The 21,386-nt window shown below is 33.4% G+C and overlaps 2 protein-coding genes and 1 long non-coding RNA gene across 7 annotated transcripts; 1 reads left to right on the top strand and 2 right to left on the bottom strand.

Annotated features, from left to right (window-relative positions):
* Window positions 1-1,566: 1,566 nt before the first annotated feature.
* Window positions 1,567-6,400, bottom strand: LOC143602825 (serine/arginine-rich splicing factor RS40-like). Of its 4 annotated transcripts, none has more exons than XM_077079812.1 (6): window positions 6,312-6,400; window positions 5,307-5,417; window positions 4,265-4,377; window positions 3,395-3,630; window positions 2,764-3,318; window positions 1,567-1,803 (listed from the first exon to the last, which is right to left on the bottom strand). In XM_077079812.1, exons 2-6 carry the CDS (start codon window positions 5,410-5,412, stop codon window positions 1,761-1,763), a joined length of 1,053 nt encoding a protein of 350 aa, XP_076935927.1. In that variant the 5' UTR covers window positions 5,413-5,417; window positions 6,312-6,400; the 3' UTR covers window positions 1,567-1,760. The 4 variants fall into 4 exon arrangements, with proteins under 4 accessions (XP_076935927.1, XP_076935929.1, XP_076935928.1 ...); XM_077079814.1 differs by lacking the exon at window positions 6,312-6,400 and adding an exon at window positions 4,552-4,720 and having other exon boundaries at window positions 5,307-5,432; XM_077079813.1 differs by lacking the exon at window positions 6,312-6,400 and having other exon boundaries at window positions 1,567-1,800; window positions 5,307-5,486.
* A 1,744-nt stretch (window positions 6,401-8,144) lies between these two features.
* LOC143602827 (uncharacterized) lies at window positions 8,145-11,159 on the bottom strand. Of its 2 annotated transcripts, none has more exons than XM_077079815.1 (7): window positions 10,949-11,159; window positions 9,919-10,047; window positions 9,755-9,843; window positions 9,596-9,670; window positions 9,409-9,513; window positions 9,220-9,315; window positions 8,145-8,443 (listed from the first exon to the last, which is right to left on the bottom strand). In XM_077079815.1, exons 1-7 carry the CDS (start codon window positions 10,974-10,976, stop codon window positions 8,189-8,191), a joined length of 777 nt encoding a protein of 258 aa, XP_076935930.1. In that variant the 5' UTR covers window positions 10,977-11,159; the 3' UTR covers window positions 8,145-8,188. The 2 variants fall into 2 exon arrangements, with proteins under 2 accessions (XP_076935930.1, XP_076935931.1); XM_077079816.1 differs by having other exon boundaries at window positions 9,919-10,034; window positions 10,949-11,066.
* A 3,882-nt stretch (window positions 11,160-15,041) lies between these two features.
* Window positions 15,042-17,713, top strand: LOC143602826 (uncharacterized). The gene is made up of 4 exons (XR_013147923.1): window positions 15,042-15,347; window positions 16,470-16,529; window positions 16,644-16,703; window positions 16,809-17,713. It is a non-coding gene; the product is annotated as an uncharacterized LOC143602826 (long non-coding RNA).
* Window positions 17,714-21,386: the final 3,673 nt, after the last annotated feature.

Here is a 21,386-nt window from a genome sequence, read left to right as displayed (position 1 = left end):
AGGACGGGGTTTCTTCCGATAACGAAGACGAGGGTGAAGACGAGAATGACGACGAAGAAGAGTTGTAATTTGTGTTTTTTATTTGTTTTAGTAAAATTATTTGTAACTTGTTCAACTAATATTTAGTTTTGATTTGTTTAATTATAATTACTTTTGTTACTCATGATTAATTTTTTGTACTTTTTTAATAACGACGAACATTTTATTTATTTAAACAATAACTATTACAAACATTATTAAAACATAAACGATACTAAACATAACAACTAAAACTTAAAAAACAAAGTCCGTCGTTTTAATTCGGGAATATTTATTTTTGGGTTGTAGAGCCAGACGATTCTCCACTTCCGCTTTTTTAGCATCCAAACTTCTTTTCTCTCGACAATACTTATTCGTATGTTTTCGTAATGTCGAGTTGGACGCTGCTTTAAGAAACTTCGAGCAATATTTGCAACGTGCCATCTCATGTGAGTCGGTCATTAGACACAAATCGTAATGAACCCAAACATCGGGGCATCTTGTTGTTTCGATCACCATAAAAATGTCGTCATTAGTTGCCATTTGTTGTCGGTTTAAGCTTAATTGTGTTTTGGAGTGTGTTTTATAGTTTTGGAAGTTGTTTAACAAGTACACACTCATACATTGGTATTTATAGAATGAAAAATGGCTAAATATAGTAATAAAACCGGTTCCAACGGTCAAAAACGGCTATATAGCCGTTGGAACCGGTTTCTAACGGCTATATTGTTTGAATTTCAAAAAAAACCGGTGGAACCGGTTTTTACGTAATAACCGGTCCGGTTCCAACCCTACCCGGTTCCTAAAAGTTTGCATTTCTGGGCATCGGTTTGGGTCAGGAACCGAACCGATTCTTGACTGGAACCGGTTTTATTTTCTACCCGGTGTGAAAAAACCGGTTCCGAACCGGTTCGGGTTTTCAAGGTGAACCCGATTTGTGCACCTCTAGCTTCAAATGTTCATTAACGGCCATATCACCGTTAGAAATTGTTCCATCAATTAAAATCAATTTAGAGAAAAACAAACAAACAAACAAAAAAAGGCTGTACCTAGTTTCGACTAGGAACCATATGCAACCTACCCTAACCGGTTCTAACTGGTATCTATCCATACGGTATGGACCATACCCCATAAATCGTGCCTACCCGACCTACCCTAACTGGTTCTAATTGGTATCCATCCATACCCCCAAAAATCCGGGTCCAGTTCCTACCCTGTTCCAATTTTACCCGATTAAACCATGCCCGTTTCCAGGTCTTAAAAGCGGATTTGCCCAGCTCAACAGGACACCAATACCCTTATATTTTCACTCATAAACAAAAACATAGACTAACTTAACAACTCAAGCAGATTTAATAAACAATATTGACATTTTAGCAACGGCTTTGATTTTAAAGGTGTTAATCAACCATTGTCAAATATATATTCTACATTTCTACGTATATGTATACTACTAATAAACCATCTGGTAATCCAAAAAAGTTCTAAACAAGCTCACAATTTTATGAAAGAAAAAAACCATTCAAACCACCTTAGAAGAAAGTACGAAACAAGAAAGTCAAAAGGAACATCTAAATTATGAATTTTAACAGCTTAGTACACTAACATAAGGTAAAAAAAAAATAATCCATTACACTCTTTTCTTTTGCAAATAATTTCAAATAGAAGCCTACAGACAACTTACACTGTAACACAACTTCAATTACCAACATCCATCATTTCATCTCATCTCATTTGATTGATCACGAACGCGATCGTGATCTCTCTCTTGCTGCAGGTGACCTACTACATAACCACAACAAAAACAATCATATTATATATATATATAGGGTTCAAATAAAAATAAAGAGTTTCCTAGGAATGGTAAGAACCAACAAATTTTTGACATTTGGCATTACAAATTATAGTGAAAGAACAATTCTAGGAAACTATGTCGGTTATAATGATAAAGGAGTAATTCTAGGAAACTACGTCGGTTATTGCTAATTTTAAATCTCAACCATTGATTAACATGATCCAATGGCTATGATTTATTCCTAGTCTTCCTAGGAAACTACTTATTTTTAGGATAACCCTCCCCTATATAACGTGCTAAACGTGAGAATCAAGTAGAGTAATTATATAATTACATCATATCAAGTAGAGTAATTATATATACAAGTAGAGTAATTATATAATTACATCATAGAGTAATTACATAATTACTCTACTTGTATATATAATTACTCTACTTGATTTTCACGTTTAGCACGTTAATTTCATTTGTGTTTGATCCAAACCCTATATATATATATGTTTGGTTGATAAACAAACGAACATGAAAAAAGAAACTGTTCATTTAGATAAACGAACAAACATGAAAACATGTCTCGTTCGTTCATTTATGTTTGTTTGCATCCTTTCATTTTAATTCGTACATGTTCATTAGTTTACGTTTGTTTATGTTCGTTCATTTATTACGTTCTATATTCATTAAAACCTTTTGGCCCATTACAACTTTAGCATAGTTTTAGCAACTTTTTAGGCCTAACACATTGTTCTTCACATTTACTTTAACTGGTTTTAGCTCAGTTATGGCCGTTCGTTTATGTTCATGAATTGTCCACTTTATACTATTAATGAACAAACAGTGAACACGAGCAAGAAACCCCAGTTTGCTTAATTTAAACAAACGAACACATACATGCTTCTGTCCGTGTTCATTCAATTTGTTTGCAGGCCTAGGTTCAATTTGGAAAAAAGTACCTGCGGTAGCGCTCAGGTGGGCTTTCAGCTCCACTATATCCCGGACTGTCACGTACGTCTGGTTTCGGCTCCGAGCTAGGTTCACGAGGATAGTCATTAGGGCTAACCCGGCCTTCACTTTGAGGACTCACAATAGCACCATGTTCATACTCAGGGCTGGCCCGAGCCTTTGGGACAGACCCATGAGGGCTTCGACTTCTTTCCCTCTCCCTTCGAGGAATCGGGCTGGGTTCCCGTCTATGATCAGCATTGCGGGACCTTCCCTTTCCATTAGCACCAGGGCTCAAACCATGACCATAATCTGGGCTGGACCGGTCCCTACGGTGTGGGCTCGGGCTACGCCCTCGTCCACGACCATAATCAGGGCTGGCCCGATCACGTCCACGCCCATAATCGGGGCTGGCCCGTTCTCTCTTATACGGACTCGGTGACCTGCCCCGATCATCAGTTCTTCTACGAGGTGACCTATCACGACCTCCCGGGTCGTTCCCGTTCTTTCGGTCATCATCGTCTTTCATTGCATACTCAACCGAGATAACCCGGTCCATCAGCTTGCTGCGCATCAAAGGGTATAATATTATTATTGAAATAAAGTAGTGTTTACAATAAACTAATAAAGGTAAATAAATACCTCATGTTTGTGGATTCAAGGGCTTTGGTGGCATCCTCTTGTAGCTCAAACTGAATAAAAGCAAAATTTCTTCTAATCCTTATGTTCAGAATCTTACCATAAGGATCAAAGTGCCTCTCCAAATCCCTTGTTCTGGTATTATATGGATCAAAATTGATAACAAACAAGGTTTTTGAAGGCCTCGAATTGGATGAAGACCGTTTAGAGCTTACAGGTTGTCTAGCGTGGCGTTCTTGCTGCCAAAATCAAACAATGAAATAATTAAGAGTAAAAAGACAATTAAAAGTATAATTAAGACCGAAAGTTAGATTTGTACGTATGTTTAGGGGTGTAAATCGTGACGGGTTGGCGGGTTGCAACTTTAGTAGCAATTTAAACAATTAATTACTCCAATTATTGTAAAGCCTTTTTTGTAATTTGAGCTATTTTAAATGTTTTTGTGTATTTCTCTCTCATTTCCAATAATAAAAAACTGGTTTATATATTTAGCTCGAGAATGGAATGAGCGAATAGGAATAAATGGAAAATCGCAGTTATTGGAAGTGAAGAGTAGATAAAAATGACCAAAAGGGAAATTAATTTCACTTTTGAAAGTCAACAGCTATATTAAAATTAAAAGATCAAAATATTTAACCATAAATTTGAACACTTTTCATCTCAGAAGACAATATATTAACTTCTTTAAAAACTCTTAAACGGGTTAACAAGTCAACCTGTTTTTTAACAGGGTGTGTTCGAGTTGACCCATTCTTTAAACGGGTCACGTTCGGGAAGGCCTATTTATGACAACGGCTCGTGTCAGCCAACCCAAAAACCTGTTCTTTTCGTTTTGTGTACTCGTGTCAAGAATTGACGCCCAGTAAGTGTTACCTTGGTCCACTCAACACGAAGTCGGCGTCCCTTCCTACCAAACTCATATCGGTCAAGTGCACGAATTGCATCTTCAGCGTCCCTTTCATCTTCCATGTAGATAAATGCAAACCCTAAAATAGGCAAAAACACAAATTAAAAAAATATATTCAAATGAGTATGACACGGTGTAAGCATAGAACCTACTGTACTCTGTGTTGGCCATTTTCTCACTGAATATTTAGTTTCATACTTTTAACCTCGTATAAAAGATTAATCTTTTAAAGCTAAGTAAATCAGCAACAGACCTTGCATAATGAACTAATGGGATGTCATGGAACTAGAATCCAAGGATGGAATGGACTACGTGGAATGAAAGGCAACAATGTCTGTGGTGAATGTGTGATGGTGGTGGTGGTGATGCCAGAGTGGATCGGAATCGGAATCGGAACGTGGGATGATCATCCAATGGGAATCCTGCGTGAAAGAATTATGAGCATGGGGGTATTATTACACGTCAATAATCATACTCTTCTTGTTTAAAACATCCAAATACCCCCATAATATAAGGCCCATTGGTGGGCAAGTCGCGTGATTCGGAAGACGCTGACTCGACTTCATAACATAGGATGCTCCAAACTTCTGCCCTGTGGGTCCGCACGTGTCGTGGTGTGGAACGCATTTCATATTCTTACCAGCAAAATGTATATGAATATGTGCATGTATAATTTGTTCACAAGAAGGGTACGCAAACAAACAAAAAAAATTATATATAAAATGAAGCATACATTTAATAGCAGAATTACAATAACATAAATCTTTGTAGATTAGTTCCACAATGCTCTTAAACCAACTTAGAAATGTATGAAGAATGTGTTATGAAACAAGTATTCTACTATAGTCAGTCATTAACTTTTTAAGTACTTAATTGAAGATGACTACTATAGTACTATTAAAACTGCCTTCCAATGCTTAACGTTAACAAAAGTAAATATGGTTAACAACAACTTTAGGGGAATAAAATTCAAGATACAAAAATGAATGTTATAACAAGCCAAATTACCAGACTTCATATCGACTCTATCAACTTTTCCATATTTCCTAAAGAGTCTCTCCAGATCACCCTGTCGTGCATCGAACTCGAAGTTTCCACAGAAAATAGGCCTCATTTCACCTTCAAAAAGAAAATGGAATGAACAATTTAAAAGACCTGCACACAGCTAATATTACATAAATGCAGAAAAATATCGAATATCGGCCATGGACCGACATTTGAGGTATCGGTTATCGTGGTGGGAAATTGGTAATTTTAATATCATGCAGAATTTATATATGAAGCAATTTAACACTAACAATTCAGTATACTCTCCTACCATTAACAAATTAACCTTTTGCAACTTACAAAACACTAATAATTGTAGCAAGTAGGAACAGATTAGGACTTAAAACGCTAACATTAAGCACTAAAAATTGACAATTAAGACTTAGAAAACTGATAACGTGGATATCGGTGATATATCGGTCAATATAGCAGATATTATCGCTACCAATATTCTGCTAGAGGTCCAATAACCGCTATAGCACCGATATCGACTGCATAGAGTAACTCAACAAATGTCACAGCAAACTAACACCAGCAATTAATCAAAATTAATAGCCGAATTGCCTACAATTACGGAGATAAAGAACAAATAGTTTCTGATTATAAATGCAAATAGGCAAATAATATCTGGATAAAACAAATCAATCAATTAACATGATTTTGAAATTAGTAATAATAAATAACGAATTACGTTACAATGAAACGAAATTGCAGCTAACACGCAGGTCAACGGAAAATTAAGATAACAACACCCAACAAATTTCCAGATCTAGTCGCTCGTAACATATATACGTAAAATGAAAACATTTATAACGAATTTGAAGATATTAATGCTTAACAATTCACAATCAGATCCTACAATATAGAGGCATTTATATATGAAATTAAGGCTAAGACGTTTAATTGTAAAATTGAATTAATTTTGATGATTAAATAGAGAGTTTGATGTATTATTATTATAATCACCTTGAGGAAACCCTAATTTGCAGAGATGACGAAGATAATAAAATATCTATCTGGAGAAGGAGAAAGAGAAAGTGACGGCGAGTACCTACCAGTTTCTTTCTGTATATAGTAACCACTTTACATTTAACACCCTTAACTCTCTTCATATGTCTAAATTTGGTTTTGTTGCTAATTAAAGTTGATTTTAAAGGTAAGTTTAGGATTTTTTTTTCAAATGTTCTTTTTTTTTTTTTTCGGTTGACTGAATCAAAATATACTACTACTTTTGTATGTATAGTGGCTAAAAGTTATTTATGTAAAATACATTACTTTTAAAATTTATCAAGTTACGTAATGTTTGTAAGGGGAAAAGGTGTATTGTATTGTAGTAGGTTGTGGAGTTCTAGATGAGCATCATAATGAGTTAGAACATAAGTTGTTGAAACTTGAAAGCTATAATCAAGAAAATAGGAATAATGAAAACATTTTGTGGTTGGTAGGCTTGTATTCATGAACTTTTTAAAATTTTGAGACTCGGGACAAATATAAAAAGGGTCAGTCACGTTTTAATTATTTGATAAATAATTTTGACAACTTTACAAATGTATTTATAAAGTACAAAACGGATCAAAGCAAATATAATTTTAATAATAAGAAGTTACTAAAATAGCTCATACGAAACACAAAAGAAACTTTTTTCTACAAAAATCAAAACATATCAATGAGAATTGGAAATTGAACCCATGATCTTTGGATTCTTATACATTTACTATATCCATTGCACCAAGTAATCATTTTGTATATTTGCATTTTAAAACAAAAATATTATATATAAAATATATATAATTCTTTTTTCACGATTATGGTCTTCTTGGGAGAATGGATCTGGGTCCGTCAACCTCCTTGACCCCCTTTGGGCTGACACTGGTAGTTGGCTTTCTGGTCTAATGACATGAGACTGATCGTTAAGGCTTGAGATCATAAGGTCTCAAGTTTGAAACCTGTCTCAAATAGGTTTTCACACAGTGATGGTTTCCTTATTAATAGTGTTCTTGGGTAAGTCAAGTTTAGAGCATCAAATCAGTATGGACTGTTAACATAGGAAGCTCATTTGGGTGTTGAGGGTATTTTCAATATCTGTTAAAAAAAATTATTATGAAAACATTGTTAAGTATTTCTAGTTCATGTATCAGAGACTCACGAAAACATTAGGTGAGGGAAATATATGAATATGTTGTACAATTATTGCATAAGATATTATATTCTTGCCCATGGAATTCAATTTGGTTTGAGATGAGTTTACTAGCTAGTGTTGTTGATACCTAATTTAAATGATTGAGATAGAGAAATTAAAATATATTTTCTTTAAAAAGGAATATTATGGATTCAAGTCTCCTGCGAGTCTGTGACAAAATGGGCTGGATGGTTTTCTTAATTATGATGGGGTCCCTTGGGGTGGTCTCCAATACTTGAGGAATGAAGATATATGGGTCCGTTAAAAATGGAAGGGGGGGGGGGATACCCAACTCTAGCACAATATTGAAAAAAGTAAGTTTTTTTGCAGGTTGCTTCTATGATTGGCATACAGTAGGCAAGGATTTTAGCGATAATAATTTACTAGAACACAGTATTTACTTTAATGTGATTTAACAGATGAGAGAAAGCATGCAGGGTAAACCGTCTAATTAGTACAATTATAAAATGTTAATAATCTACTATTATACTTGAAATCGGTTGTTCCCACTTCTAACATTATTTGCTGAACATAGTATTATTTGCTTAATCATATATCAATGTTTAATCAAATCAAATTACAACAAAAACATTTTTTGTTGCATAAAAACAGCTTGATGTTGACTCTCAAAACTCCTTTTGACAGAACATTCTACATACATCAATCAATTCATTAGCTGTTCATACAAAGCCCATATCACAACCCCAATTATCGTGTCTCTCACCAAGTTTTTGACTACCGTATCGACCCAAGACCCGCCTGTTGCGGGTCTCTCTCCTACCAAATCACGAAACCGTAAGTCTCCAAGATCCGAGATTAGTGCATAAATCACACCGTTCAAATGTCCTCTACCAATTACCCCTACAACCCTTTTACTGTTTCTTACCGCTTTGCTTCGCTTCAAAGACCAAGCAATATACTGGAACAAATATGCCATACATCACAAAACTCGGCCAACATTTCAAAAACTCAAGCTTTCTTGTTATTTTAAAACTTAAAAACGGGTCTTAATGAACATGTCGGTTTGTATTATTTTGAAACTGAAACATGTCTCAGTGAGAACTAAACAGACCAAACAGGTTGAAAGTTGTCTCAAATATACTTTTTAAGATGCACAACATCCCATATCGTTTCATTCAGAGATTTAGATTATTATTGTCTGTACCATTGTATTTATTACAATAAACTTGTTACAAATTTGACAAACAAAAACTGATGGTTTGGTTTTATGTTTACGTAAAAACCGGATTTTCGGGCAAAAAATTAAAACCGAAAAAAACTGAACCGATTTATGGATTTCCCACTTTTAGTTTTGAATGTTGAGTAACTTATAAGAATTTAATAAATAGTGCAACCCAATTACCAAAATATTTTAGGCCCAAATGTAAAGGCATCAATTAATCATTAAATAACAAAAAGATTTAGCCCCAAATGTATTGTTTTGGGCCAATTATTTTTTTCAGGCCAAAATTATCAAATTCCAAATGGTAAAATAAAAATAACCGAACCCAAACCAAAACCTGAAAAAAAATTGAAACCCAGCGGTTTTCAGAAACTCTAACTGAATTTTCGGTTTGAGCCCCTATTTCCGGGTCAACCCGATTTACTGAACCCCTTTTGACCCGCCGGCCAACCCTCCCGTCCTGCCAGCTCTAGTTAATAGTCATTGACCTCAAAATGAAGATAAAAACTTACAGTGTCACGTTCGTGTATCAAAGGTTGTAGCAAAGACGGATACGAGAAACTCAACTGCTCGTAAAGTTGAAAATCAGTGTCGTCTGTGGTTGATTCCTGAAATATGACACTGAAGGTCAGCTTAACATTCTATGCAAAACAAAGTAAATACTAACATTGTAATAGTTTACATTTTAGTATATTTAAAACCTTATAGTTCATTTTTGACTGGTCTGAAGAAGTTATGCCTCGAAGAACCGAGGTAACGAGGCTTAGTTTTTCATTCCAATTTAGTGAGTTCCACGCCCTTTCAAGCTAAAAATAAATAACAAATAATGTGAATACAAAAACACAATAGAATAATCACATTCTAGCACAATATCAACCAGATACATACTGTTATTTCTATAGGCCGGTCTCCTAGTACAACCTGAGCACTAATTTCCTCAGAAGCTTTTCGTGCAGCACGAAACTGTATATAATGCGGACAACTGATTATTTAAAAATATACATGCATACATATATATACGTGTGCGTGTGTGTGTACACTGCTTACCTCATCTCCAAAAGGACGATTGATGTTTGAAGAAATCTTGGAAGAAAACGTTGCTAACAATAGATGCAATGCAAGAGCTGTTTGACCACCTGTTCGGTCAAACAAAGCTCGTTAATTTAGTAACATAGCATGCAAGTCAAAGGAGAAAATGTTTAAATAGTCACCAAGATTGATGCTGCGACCAACGGCTCCAAAGAGCCCGGCACCAGATAATGAAAACGGATTTGATTTTAGCATTGGTCCAGTCTCGGTTTCAGCTGATGCGTACATAATTCCTGCTCTGAAAATGATGTCTGTAACAAGTCTAGTTAAGCCATGTATAGAAGAAAATCCTGTAGCAAACTAACAGACAGACGTAACAGTGTCTATGGTTCGGTTTGAAACAGTGAAACCGCCCAAACCAGCCATCGGTTTGGTGACTATTTATACTTTTTCTGTTCGGTCGGTTAGAATTTTCAAAACCAATTGAAAAAAACAGAATCGGGCTGTAGGATATGGGGCTATATAAGTTTTATATTCAGTTGAATACTTAATTATTATAGCTTGGACTATACACATGATTACACTTTGTTTTAACTGTCTAACAATATAATAATACATTATAAAAAGTCGGTATTTTAGTTTTAACAAGGACTGGCAAATGGGTCTGAGTTTGGTGGTTTCAGGTCACGGGTCAGAACGAGTTAGGGTCAGAACGAGTTAGGGTCGAAACTGGTCAATTCAACAAAGGGTTATTTTAGTTCGGTTCAGGTAAAGTGGGTTGGGTCGGAACGAGTTTCGGTTAAGAACAGGTTTGGGTTGCAACGGGTTTCTGGCCAAAACAGGTTGGTTTAGAAAATGGTTTATTTGAAATCACTTTACAGTTCAGCTTTGCTTCTGGTTTTTAGCACCGGTTACGCGTGTTCAGGCGCCATGTAACGTAAGCGCTTAACTATGCGTGTTTAATCAATGGTGAAGTATAATGAGGGCCAGGGGGCCCCTTCCCTTTTTAATTAGTGTAAATTTATCTGTTTTTCGCTCGAAAAGTTCATGGTTCGGTTTGAAACGGCCCAAACCAGCCATCTGTTTGGTGATTATTTATACCTTTTTTCCGTTCGGTTGGTTAGAATTTTCAAAACCGGTTAAAACCAATAAGCACAAAATGTCTCCAAACACCCTATAAACTAAATTAAACCCAATAATCAATAAAATTACCTGCTTCTACATAACTCAACAACAACATTATCCGGTTTCACCGTCTGCACAACTCGCTCTACATCCAGCGCCGATTTCTCGGACACATGGTTGGTACCCAGCAACCAGATAACCTCCGGCTCCACAAACTCAGCTCGCCACTCCGGAACCGGACCGAACTGATCCTTTCCGATGACAACCAGGTTGCCTTCATCGGCCAAATCGAGGAGCTCCGGGTGCGTCTGGGTGATTATGGCTCGAGACCCGGATAGGATTTGGGTCTTGAAGTCGAATTCGGGAGGTGGGGGTTTGATTGAAACGCGTGTACGGACACGAGTGCCTTTGGTTGTGTGGAGATTAGGAATGGAGATTTTAGGAGCTGCATTTTCAGTGGTGGGTTTGATGCTTCAATTCAGTTCAATTGAAGAAGAAGAAGAAGAAGAAGAAGAAGATAATGAATTGTTTGAATGGGAGACGTTGTTGTGGCGTCATGACCACCTTAAAAAATTGCGCCAATGTTTAAGTCTCTTTCGTAAATAAACATGAGGTAATTTCTTTTTTTAGTTTAAATCATTTCTCTATGAATTTTATTTTAAATCTGTCTCGTAGGACTTAATCCAAAATCAATCTTCCTCTTCTTAAATCCAGGTGTTTTAATACTAATTTTGTTCACCACTAAAAGTGATTAGAATCAAGGGTAATCAACCATCGTGTTATTAGAATCAAGAGTAATCAACCATCGTTTTATACAGGTTATATGTCATATGCATTAAGTTTTGGCCTTTGAGATGATACTAAAGAGAATAGTTTCATACATACAAATATTTTTTAACGGGGATGAAAGTGTGTATATATAAAGTGACTACTAGTAAGTTCTACTCTTCGATCATCGGACATTCTTGTTTTTAGATGGGTGAGGGGAATCATGCTTGTGTGGATCTTACTGGGGTGTCCTCTCTTGTCGGGCTTAGGGACACCGAGTTTGTTGCTAGGCAGGCGTGCTAAAGGCAGAAGCAAAAAAAATTGCTAAGCACGAGAAGGCGTGTAAGGCGTGTGTGGAGAATCAACACACCTTCATTCCTTTTGCTTTTGATACATTTGGGTCTCTTGCACCCAATGTTGCTACGTTTCTAAAAAGAGTTCAGCGAGTCGTGCATAGTAACTCAACTATGCCGTAGAACGATAATTTTGTTTTCAATAGGATGGGTTTTGCCATTCAAAAGGGGGTGGCGGCGCAGCTTGTTGCCCGCTTACCTGTCTTTTATTGTAATTGGATCTTTTTATTTGAAATGAAAGTACGATTTCATATATATATATATATATATATATATATATGAGTGGGTTATAATAAAAAGAAATAGTTTCCTCGGAAGAGTAAGAATAAATCTAAACCCTTAAATCTATGATCTAGTGGTTGAGATTGGTAGTTTTTAAACTACCAAATAGTTTCCTAAAATCTAGGATTTAGGCTACATAGTTTCCTAACTCTAAATTTAATATCATTCCTACTATTCCTACAAAACTATGTCTTTTTATTTTAACCATTTTATATATATATATATATATATATATATATATATATATATATATATAATAAAAAGGTAAGATACTAGAACAAAAGGCACAAGTACATGTATAACTATAGAAGGATCTTAAACAAGAGCTTGGTTATTGTCAAAAGAAACCCATGAGATGTAAAACTCACCCGTATTTTGACATACATGAGCTAGCTCACTTTAAAGCATCTTTGGTGGTCATGTTTTCCATCGTCTACGTCCACATGGAGGTCTAGCTAGAAGAGAGAGAGAGAGAGAGAGAGTACAAAGTGTTTGAAATTTCAAACGGTTCTTGTGAGTTGTGAGGAAGAAAGAGGGAGGTAGGGTGAAGAGGAGAGAGAATGTAGGATGTGATTAGCTTGATTGAGTTTTAAGGGAGATGCTCTAATCTCACCAATGATTTTAGCGACTAATAAATGAGTTGACTATGTAAATGTTCTTCACATAGCTATGTGGTATCCCCGTGTGATTTTCTTTCAAAAGCTACAATTTTAAATAAATCAAATGAAACAACCTTGTAAAACAATTTTACATGACTATGTGGGACCGGCTAACCCAAAACACAAACTTTCCTAACGACTTTCAAAAGGTTATATATGCTTGACACAAGGGGGTGAACCATTAACAAATTAAATGTCACGTAACACAATGTGATGGGCCAGAAATTAAATGTCACTAGTTTTGTGTACATAATTTCATGAATTAACCCATTTAGTACGGTGCCCAATAAACAACGAACCACCACATAGTTAGTTCCAAACGCACATGGATATACCACCAAAGTACTTTAAGAACCATTATAAACCACTCATTTTTTTTAGTATTAAAAATTTATTTATAAATGAAAAGGGTATAATTGTAATTTACAAAATGTTATCTCTCTACTTAATTAACTACTAATAAACTTTCTTCTCTCTCCTATTTGAACTCATTTCTTTCTGATTCTACGTATTTACATAATTAAATTGCTTTTCAAGAGGTCATTAATTTCTTCAAACCAATTTGTAAATGTTTTTTGTATGTATATAGTATTTACATGTATGTAAAATCTTCAAACTAAAAATAAGAGTCTAATTTCAATCCAACCATTTATTTACATGTATGTATGTATATGTATATGTAAATCTTGCGACGCACTGCTTTTTTCAAACTCATTGCCCACTTACATATGTGTGAAACAAAAAAGGATGTTTACACATTGCACAATATAAGAAGTGCATCGAATCAATCTTAACTAAATCAAAGTCATGATTCAAATTTACATTAACACGTATGTGCATTGAAGCTATACAAGTACAGATAATAAAAAACAAAAACTACCAAATAATTAAATGTATTTTTGATTTTTTTTCCCTAACATACACATCCTCCAATTTCACTCGCCCCTTATTATTATTTTTTTTGGTCAATTTCTTAGTATTTCGATTACAACACGAATGCCTCAAATGGATCAAACACCTGCAACAACAAAAAAATGGCATCAATGCCAAAATAAACACTAAGATATATAAAGAGAACCAGAAGATAAAGAACATACTTATTAATTTTAATCATTTTAATAATAAAACTAGTATCTACAATTGTTAAACAACAAACAACATTAAAATCTAAAAATTGTTTAAAATAATTAAAAACAAATACAAACTGAAATAATAATTATTACTGTATGGAATCTTATTTTGCATATATGTAAATGAACTTTTTACGTATATGTAAACTAAACAATAATAGAGTTTATGTACATCCTATTTATAATAAGGAAACAATATTGTTCTAGACTTCTAGGTATAAAGCATGAAATTTAAGTACCCTAAAGTGATTCCATATTTCACATATCGAATTAATATGTTTAGCATGGGCTTTGATTGTTTTCTTCCAAAAGGTTATATCTATATTACAATACAAATCAAATAAAAAATGAATATTTGTGTAATGTGTAAATTTTCTGTGTAAGCATAATGATCTGCATAAAAAGAAAATAAATTATTTGCAGCATTCTTATAAAAGAAAAAAAAATCACTTGCGGTTTAGTAGATCCATAACTAAAAATCAACATAAAAAAAGATAGATAGTGTCGTACAGTAAGAAAAAAACAAAAGTGATACATTGACGAAGAGAGTGGATGCAGTTCTTGAGACTGAGAACTACGAAATCACTACATCCCTGATGGATCGAATCGATGATTTCCCCAAATCAAAATATGGATCAACTGAAAGTAACCGTATTTTCAATCGCAGGTTAAGAGGAAAGATAAATGCAATCGATAAGAAGAATAAATTCTCAATCTATGCAGACCTTCAATGCAAACTAACCGGCTACGGTGGTGGGATTCTGGGAATGAGTTTATCAGGTTTCCAAAATCAAATTGTTTTATGTGAGATAAAAATAGGGGAAGGTTAAAAACAATTACCCTTTTTATGATTAATTTAGTATTCATAGTCTTCAACTAAATTACATATATACCACTATGTTTTAGAGCCATTGATTAAATATTAAATGGCTTAGATAAGTTCTTTAAGTTCTTAACAAAAACGCAACCCTATATATATATATATAGGGGTGGGATCAAGAGAGAACTCTTCTTAAAGAGAGAACTAGAGAACTCCTCATAATACCATTGATTTTAATAGATAAAAGCCGGAAAAAAAAAAGAAAAAGGAAAAAATAAAGTGCTGGGTTTTTTTTACTGAGGGAGGGTAAAGTTGGAATTAACCAAAATTATAAATCACCCTTATCCCTTCCATCTCAAAAAATCCAATCCAGATCTTCAATCCATGATCTGTTCTGATAACTAGGGTTTTCAGTTCGTCTAATTCTTTGAATTCTGATTCAAAATCAAGCACAAATCAGAAGAACAATAACAGGTAAACGATTGTAATCTTCAATTTCACACATAATCTCACCGATTAAGGTTTCGATTCATCCATATATATTGCAAAATTGGTAATATAGGGTTTCAGTTCTTCCAGATCTGTTGCAAAATTGGTAATCTAGGGTTTCGATTAGTCCAAATTTGTTGTAAAATCGGGCACAAATCAGAAGAATAACAATAGTTTGATTGTCGATCTGCTAAATTTGATTGTGATGTTGAATTTGATTATGTTGCTGAAATTTGATTACTAGTTTAATTAATATATGAATTTGATTGTAGCTTATTGAATTAGATTGTAAAATATGCTGAATTTGATTGTTAATTTGTTGAATTTTATATTAATGTGCTGGATATGCTTTTTTTTTTTACTAATTTGCTGAATCTGAATACAAACTTATTGATGAGATAAATTTAACCTAATAATGCATATATGTAATATTTATATTGCATATGTGATGAATTTAATCTGCATATTTAGGTTATGCACTATTGACGTAGTATATAAATGATGTATTTTACTGCATATTTAGGTTATGTGTGTATACGCAGTGTTGAAAATAGTAATTATTTTTTCGCTTTATTCTATTTAATAGAATAATAGAGTGTCGATGAACATTAACTTGTACACTAAATATAGATAAAAGCTATGAGTTGTGCGCTTATTGATCATAGTTCATGTATTTTACATGATCTATCAAGTATTAGATATATGAAGTGCAGGTTATATTACATATATGCAACACTTATTTACTATGCACATGCGTAGTCTGTCGTATTACATGTATAAGGTGCTTGTTTATTAAATACATATTTGGTCCATGGTATTACGTATATGTGCACTTACCTATTATGTGCATATGTTGTCTGTTGTATTATATACATGCAACATGTATCTATTACGTATATGCATCACTAATCTATTACCTACATATATAGCCTGTCGTATACATAATATACATTACTATTGTTTGAATAGGCATATAGAATGTTTCAAGGAATTGTATTACACATATGTAGTTATCGGCTACTAAATGTATATGGGCTATGTTGTATTACATATATGCATTGCTATTGTTTAATGTACTACGTATATGCATTACCTTTGTTTGAATAGGCAAATGACATCTTCACATAATGCAGCGCGTTTTCTAAGCGGAATATAAAATGTTTCAAGGTATTTTACTACATAGATGCATTTATCATAAACTAAATGCATATGGGTTATGTTGTGTTACATATATGCAATTGCCTGATTTATTACATATATGCATTACTTTTGTATTAATAGCAAATGATATATTCATGGAATGTAGTGTGTCTGCTCTAAAGCACATGGAATGTTTCAAGGGTAAGAATGAAGTTTTTGATTGTTATTTCATCAATGAAGATATTAGAAATATTGAATAGTTCAAATATTTAGAACAACTAATGGCGCTAGTATTTTGCTTTTCAGATGCAAATGTATGCAGGCAACAAGTGATAGAAAATGCAAGAAGACACGAAAATGGAATATTCAACAATGGGACTAGTTAAAAGGGTGTCTTTTTAGTAGTTTTATCTTGTTGTGTATGATGAAACTTGTGCATCTCTTTGTCAGAGCATGAGATTAAATTTGAATTTGAATTTGAATATGAATGGTATAGTATATTTATGTGGTGTAATAATTGATATATGAAGTTTGTAGCCGACTGTAACTGTTAAAACTCGTATTCACATGTGCATAACTGCATGTATATATATTTGCAATACAAACATACATTACACATACACAATACAAACATATAATGTTGAACGAATGTTGTATATTATGGAGTACGCGTATATAGTGTTTAAAATGGAAGTAAAACAATCAATACACGTATGTAATACAAACATACAATACGTTATTCAATACAAACATAATGAGAAAAGCATTCATTATCCAATGTATGAGTCTAGTACAAATATTTAAACATAAAAGGTAGTCATCGTCGACAAATATACCACCTTTATTTCTTGCTCATTTTGTCATGTTAATAAGCTTTCTCCAATGCCTGATTTTTCTGTACGTTTATCTCTTAAAAAATTATCCTCCACTTTGTATCTCCAAATCTTGCCTTACTCTTAGCTTAATAATTGTCCAAAACTAAGAGTCTCAATGCATGAACAACGTTTATTTGAGGAAAGCAATGTTATCTACACACAAAAGATACAAATATCTAAAAGTTAGAATTATTTTAATTTTATTTTTGCATTATTAGAAAATATGTAATAATAACAGTATTACGTACATGCAATACTCAGTATTACGCATATGCAATACTCAAGTACTCGGTATTAGACATATGTAATACTAGTATTACGCCGATATAGCATAGTAATATGGTCATAAGTCAACTCCAAAACTGCATGATACAATGCTTGAACAGTCAACAAACTGCATATTAATATTTCTTTTTAGTATTACGTAAACGTAATACTAACAATGATACAAAGATCTCTAATACTCGATATGACACATGTGTAATCATGTATTACACATCATTATATTTAGGGGTGGACCGAAAAACCCGGTTACCCATATGGAAAAAGACTGAAACCCAGACATGCAATATTACATTTGGTTCTTGGTCAAGTCAGATATCCCTTGTATATTTTGTTTAGGTCAGTAACCGGGCCATCACTTTTTTATTATTACATATATGTAATACTGATAGTAATATAAACATGTGTAATACTAAATAATACGAGCCAACGTAATTAGAGGAAAAACCCGACTACCCAGACCGAAAAAGGTGAAACCTGGTCCTGCAATATTACATTCAGTTATTGGTCAGGTTATATCTCCCTTGTATTTTTGATTTCAGGTCGGGTACTGGGCCAAGGCAGGGTTACCCAGGTTTTTCATGCCTGACAAAAATTTGTAATCAAATATATAAAAAGCTTTTATGATGTTACCATGTTTGCGAGTATGATGATCTCATTTATTCCCTTTATACTTTAACCTATTAAAAATATGAGTCGGTAATTATCATATTACATGTTTAAAAATCAAATTAACAGAGCCAAAAACATAAGCATGAATCAAAGTTTAAACTTATAGCAGTTTTTGTTCAAGAGCATCATTAACTATCTATCCGTTCATTGATTATCAACTCATTTTCTTTGAGACTTTTAATCAAACAGTTTGTAGGCAGTCTCAATTAAACATCTGAGTAAGTAATACATGTATTACACATCATTAACTAACTATCCATTCATTGATTATCAACTCGTTTTCTTTGAGACTTTTCATCAAACAGTTTGTAGGCAGTCTCAACTTGTGGGCTTTGTCTTCCTAGTTCTAGACGAACTCATAATTAACAATCGATTGTCTACTAATCATATCGTAACTTGTGATTAATCAATTAAACTAGTAAATCTATACATAAAACACGCATATATTATCAATCAATTTAAGGATTAAATTAGAAGGGAAAGAAATTAAATATTCGAATTGAAATGCCTGCAATTGACATGTTAGAAGGTTGTACTAATCTATGATTTGTGTTCAGAACAATTGATTTGTAATGATCTGTGATTTGCAGGTGTTAATCTCTATTGAAAGGAGATTTGTGTTGACATAGATCCACAAGCAGATGCGTTCTTTATTGGAGGAAATTTACAATTATAACCCTTGAGTTAAGTGTTCCTTAGTTCTCTCCCAAAATAGGAGTTCTCTCTTGATCATTTTCCTATATATATATACCACTATGTTTTAGAGCCATTGATTAAATTTTAAATGGCTTAGATGAGTTCTTTAAGTTCTTAACAAAAACAAGGGTTCTCAATTGATACCAACCCTATATATATATACCACTATGTTTTAGAGCCATTGATTAAATATTAAATGGCTTAGATGAGTTCTTTAAGTTCTTAACAAAAACAAGGGTTCTCAATTGATACCACCCTCTCTCTCTCTCTCTCTCTCTCTCTATATATATATATATATATATATATATATATATATATATATATGTGTGTGTGTGTGTGTGTGTGTGGATTAGTATCAATGAAAAAGGTTAAAATAAAAAGGCATAGTTTTGTAGGAAGAGTATGAATGATATAAAATTTAGAGTTAGGAAACTATGTAATCTAAATCCTAGATCTTAGGAAACTATTTGGTAGTTTAAAAACTACTAATCTCAACCACTAGATCATAGATCCATGGGCTTAGATTTATTCTTACTATTCCTAGGAAACTATCTCTTTTTATTATAACCCACCCCTAGTATCAATTAGGAACCCAATATTTAATTAGGAACTCTAGAAACTCATCTTGACCAATCAAAATTTGTTATTCCTTTCTTTTAATTTTTTTTAAATGAGGGTAGTATAGTCTTTTGAACAAGTAACAAATATTCACGTATTATGATCTTGTTCAATGACTCCTCCTATTTTCACTCTCCATTATCATAGAGAAGTTATACTTAACACAAACCGAAGATTATAATATTATTTATCAGATTCGATCTTTCATCAAGATCTATCATCAATCACTAAAATCAATTTCCATATTAATATCATGTACGTATGAATTCAACAATCTTCAATTGAAAGAGTTGATGTAATTATATTATATATTTATACTACGTGTGTTTTCAATCTTTATACTACGTAATTATATTATATCTTTATACTACGTATGAATTCAACAATAGCCAATTGAAATAATTGAATACAAATTTCAATTCTTTAACATTGCATCATTAAAATTGTTCTTTAAAATTAATACAAGGATTTAAATAGTGTTCTTAAAAATAAATCAAATGATTTAATTTCGTTTGTTGATTTGATTTTAATCCCACTTAATATGATCAACAGAATGAACCGGGTCAAACAGTTCCATTTTTTTTGTCATGTCAAGGTTGTTATACATTAACAAGATAATATTGTTTTTTTTGTAGTTATGGATAAAACGAATTCAGATTCTAATATGGATATTATTCCTATTCAATACCAACTTGAAGAAACTATTCAGGTTGTTCACGAGACATGATGGATAAATGATTCTGGTGAAGTAGTTGGTGTTGAAGAACTTGGTGATCAAAGAGGTACTAATACTTTTTTTGTATGAAGATGGCGAGAAGATTTTGTAGCAAATGTGGTCGTTTTGGTTTTCATGATTCTAGGAATTGTCCATTTAAATAAATTTTAGCTTTGGTTTTTCTTTTCTTATGTTAAACTCTAGTTTTGTTCATTCAATAAAATTCTCTTTTTTTGCTATTGAGAAAGAATTTTGCCATTTTTTATTTATTTTTCATATATGTCAATGATTAAATGTTTTACATAATTATAGATTTGCTCGAAAGTGATCACGAAAATTCATCATACAATCAATCATACACATCACCTAATGGAACAAGATATTGGTTGCCCAACGTTGTCGTTGGCCTTAAACCAGTTGTGGGTAGGATATATCCCACATTGGAGGATGCTGAATCAATGTATAAGTTGTATGCGGATAAGGCTGGATTTGATACATGGTTATATACAATCAAGAGACATAAGGGTGTTATTACTAATAGGTATATCCTTTGTAACAGAGCTGAGTATTTATCGTGGCAAAGATATTGATACACTAATTACAAAGTCTCCACGTAGCATTAACTACAAGGTTACCGACTGCCTAGCACGTGTAAGACTAAGAGCTATAAAAGGTACCCCTAGGTTTGAATCATACGAGTTTGTGGAAAGTCATAATCATGGTCTTGTTGCTGATGAGAATAAGGACTTAACACGTAGTCGTCGTCAGTTGGATTTTAGCGACCATGAATTTATACACAAAGTTCAATTGGTGAATATTGGTGCGACAAGAGCCTACAGAATACAATCTGCGTTAAAGGGCGGTCATCACATGGTTCGAGGTACAAAAGTAGAGTACACAAATAGTTCCAGGACTGTGAGAGCTTTCATAGGAGATAAAGATGCACAGATGGTGTTAAATACCATGAACGGACGTATGAAGAACTTGCATAATTACTATTTTGTTTACACTGCTGTTAAAGGCGAG

Source organism: Bidens hawaiensis, unplaced genomic scaffold (genome assembly GCF_021521415.1).
Source record: "Bidens hawaiensis isolate Kalapana, Puna unplaced genomic scaffold, B.hawaiensis_p1.1 tig00059905_1, whole genome shotgun sequence".
Taxonomy (NCBI): Eukaryota; Viridiplantae; Streptophyta; class Magnoliopsida; order Asterales; family Asteraceae; genus Bidens; species Bidens hawaiensis.
Note: the sequence above shows the minus strand (reverse complement) of the source record. Positions and strands in the feature narration are given on the sequence as shown.

What these genes read in the sequence shown, in the direction of transcription:
- LOC143602825 (XM_077079812.1), bottom strand. Translation starts at nt 5,412, where the DNA reads ATGAGGCCTATTTTCTGTGGAAACTTCGAGTTCGATGCACGACAGGGT. An exon ending in TTCGTGTTGAGTGGACCAAG is followed by an intron (nt 3,631 to 4,264) that starts GTAACACTTACT and finishes TGATTTTGGCAG; the next exon opens with CAAGAACGCCACGCTAGACA. An exon ending in CCACCTGAGCGCTACCGCAG is followed by an intron (nt 1,804 to 2,763) that starts GTACTTTTTTCC and finishes GTGGTTATGTAG; the next exon opens with TAGGTCACCTGCAGCAAGAG.
- LOC143602827 (XM_077079815.1), bottom strand. Translation starts at nt 10,976, where the DNA reads ATGTTGTTGTTGAGTTATGTAGAAGCAG. An exon ending in GTTGAGTTATGTAGAAGCAG is followed by an intron (nt 10,048 to 10,948) that starts GTAATTTTATTG and finishes GACTTGTTACAG; the next exon opens with ACATCATTTTCAGAGCAGGA. An exon ending in AGTCAAAAATGAACTATAAG is followed by an intron (nt 9,316 to 9,408) that starts GTTTTAAATATA and finishes GTCATATTTCAG; the next exon opens with GAATCAACCACAGACGACAC.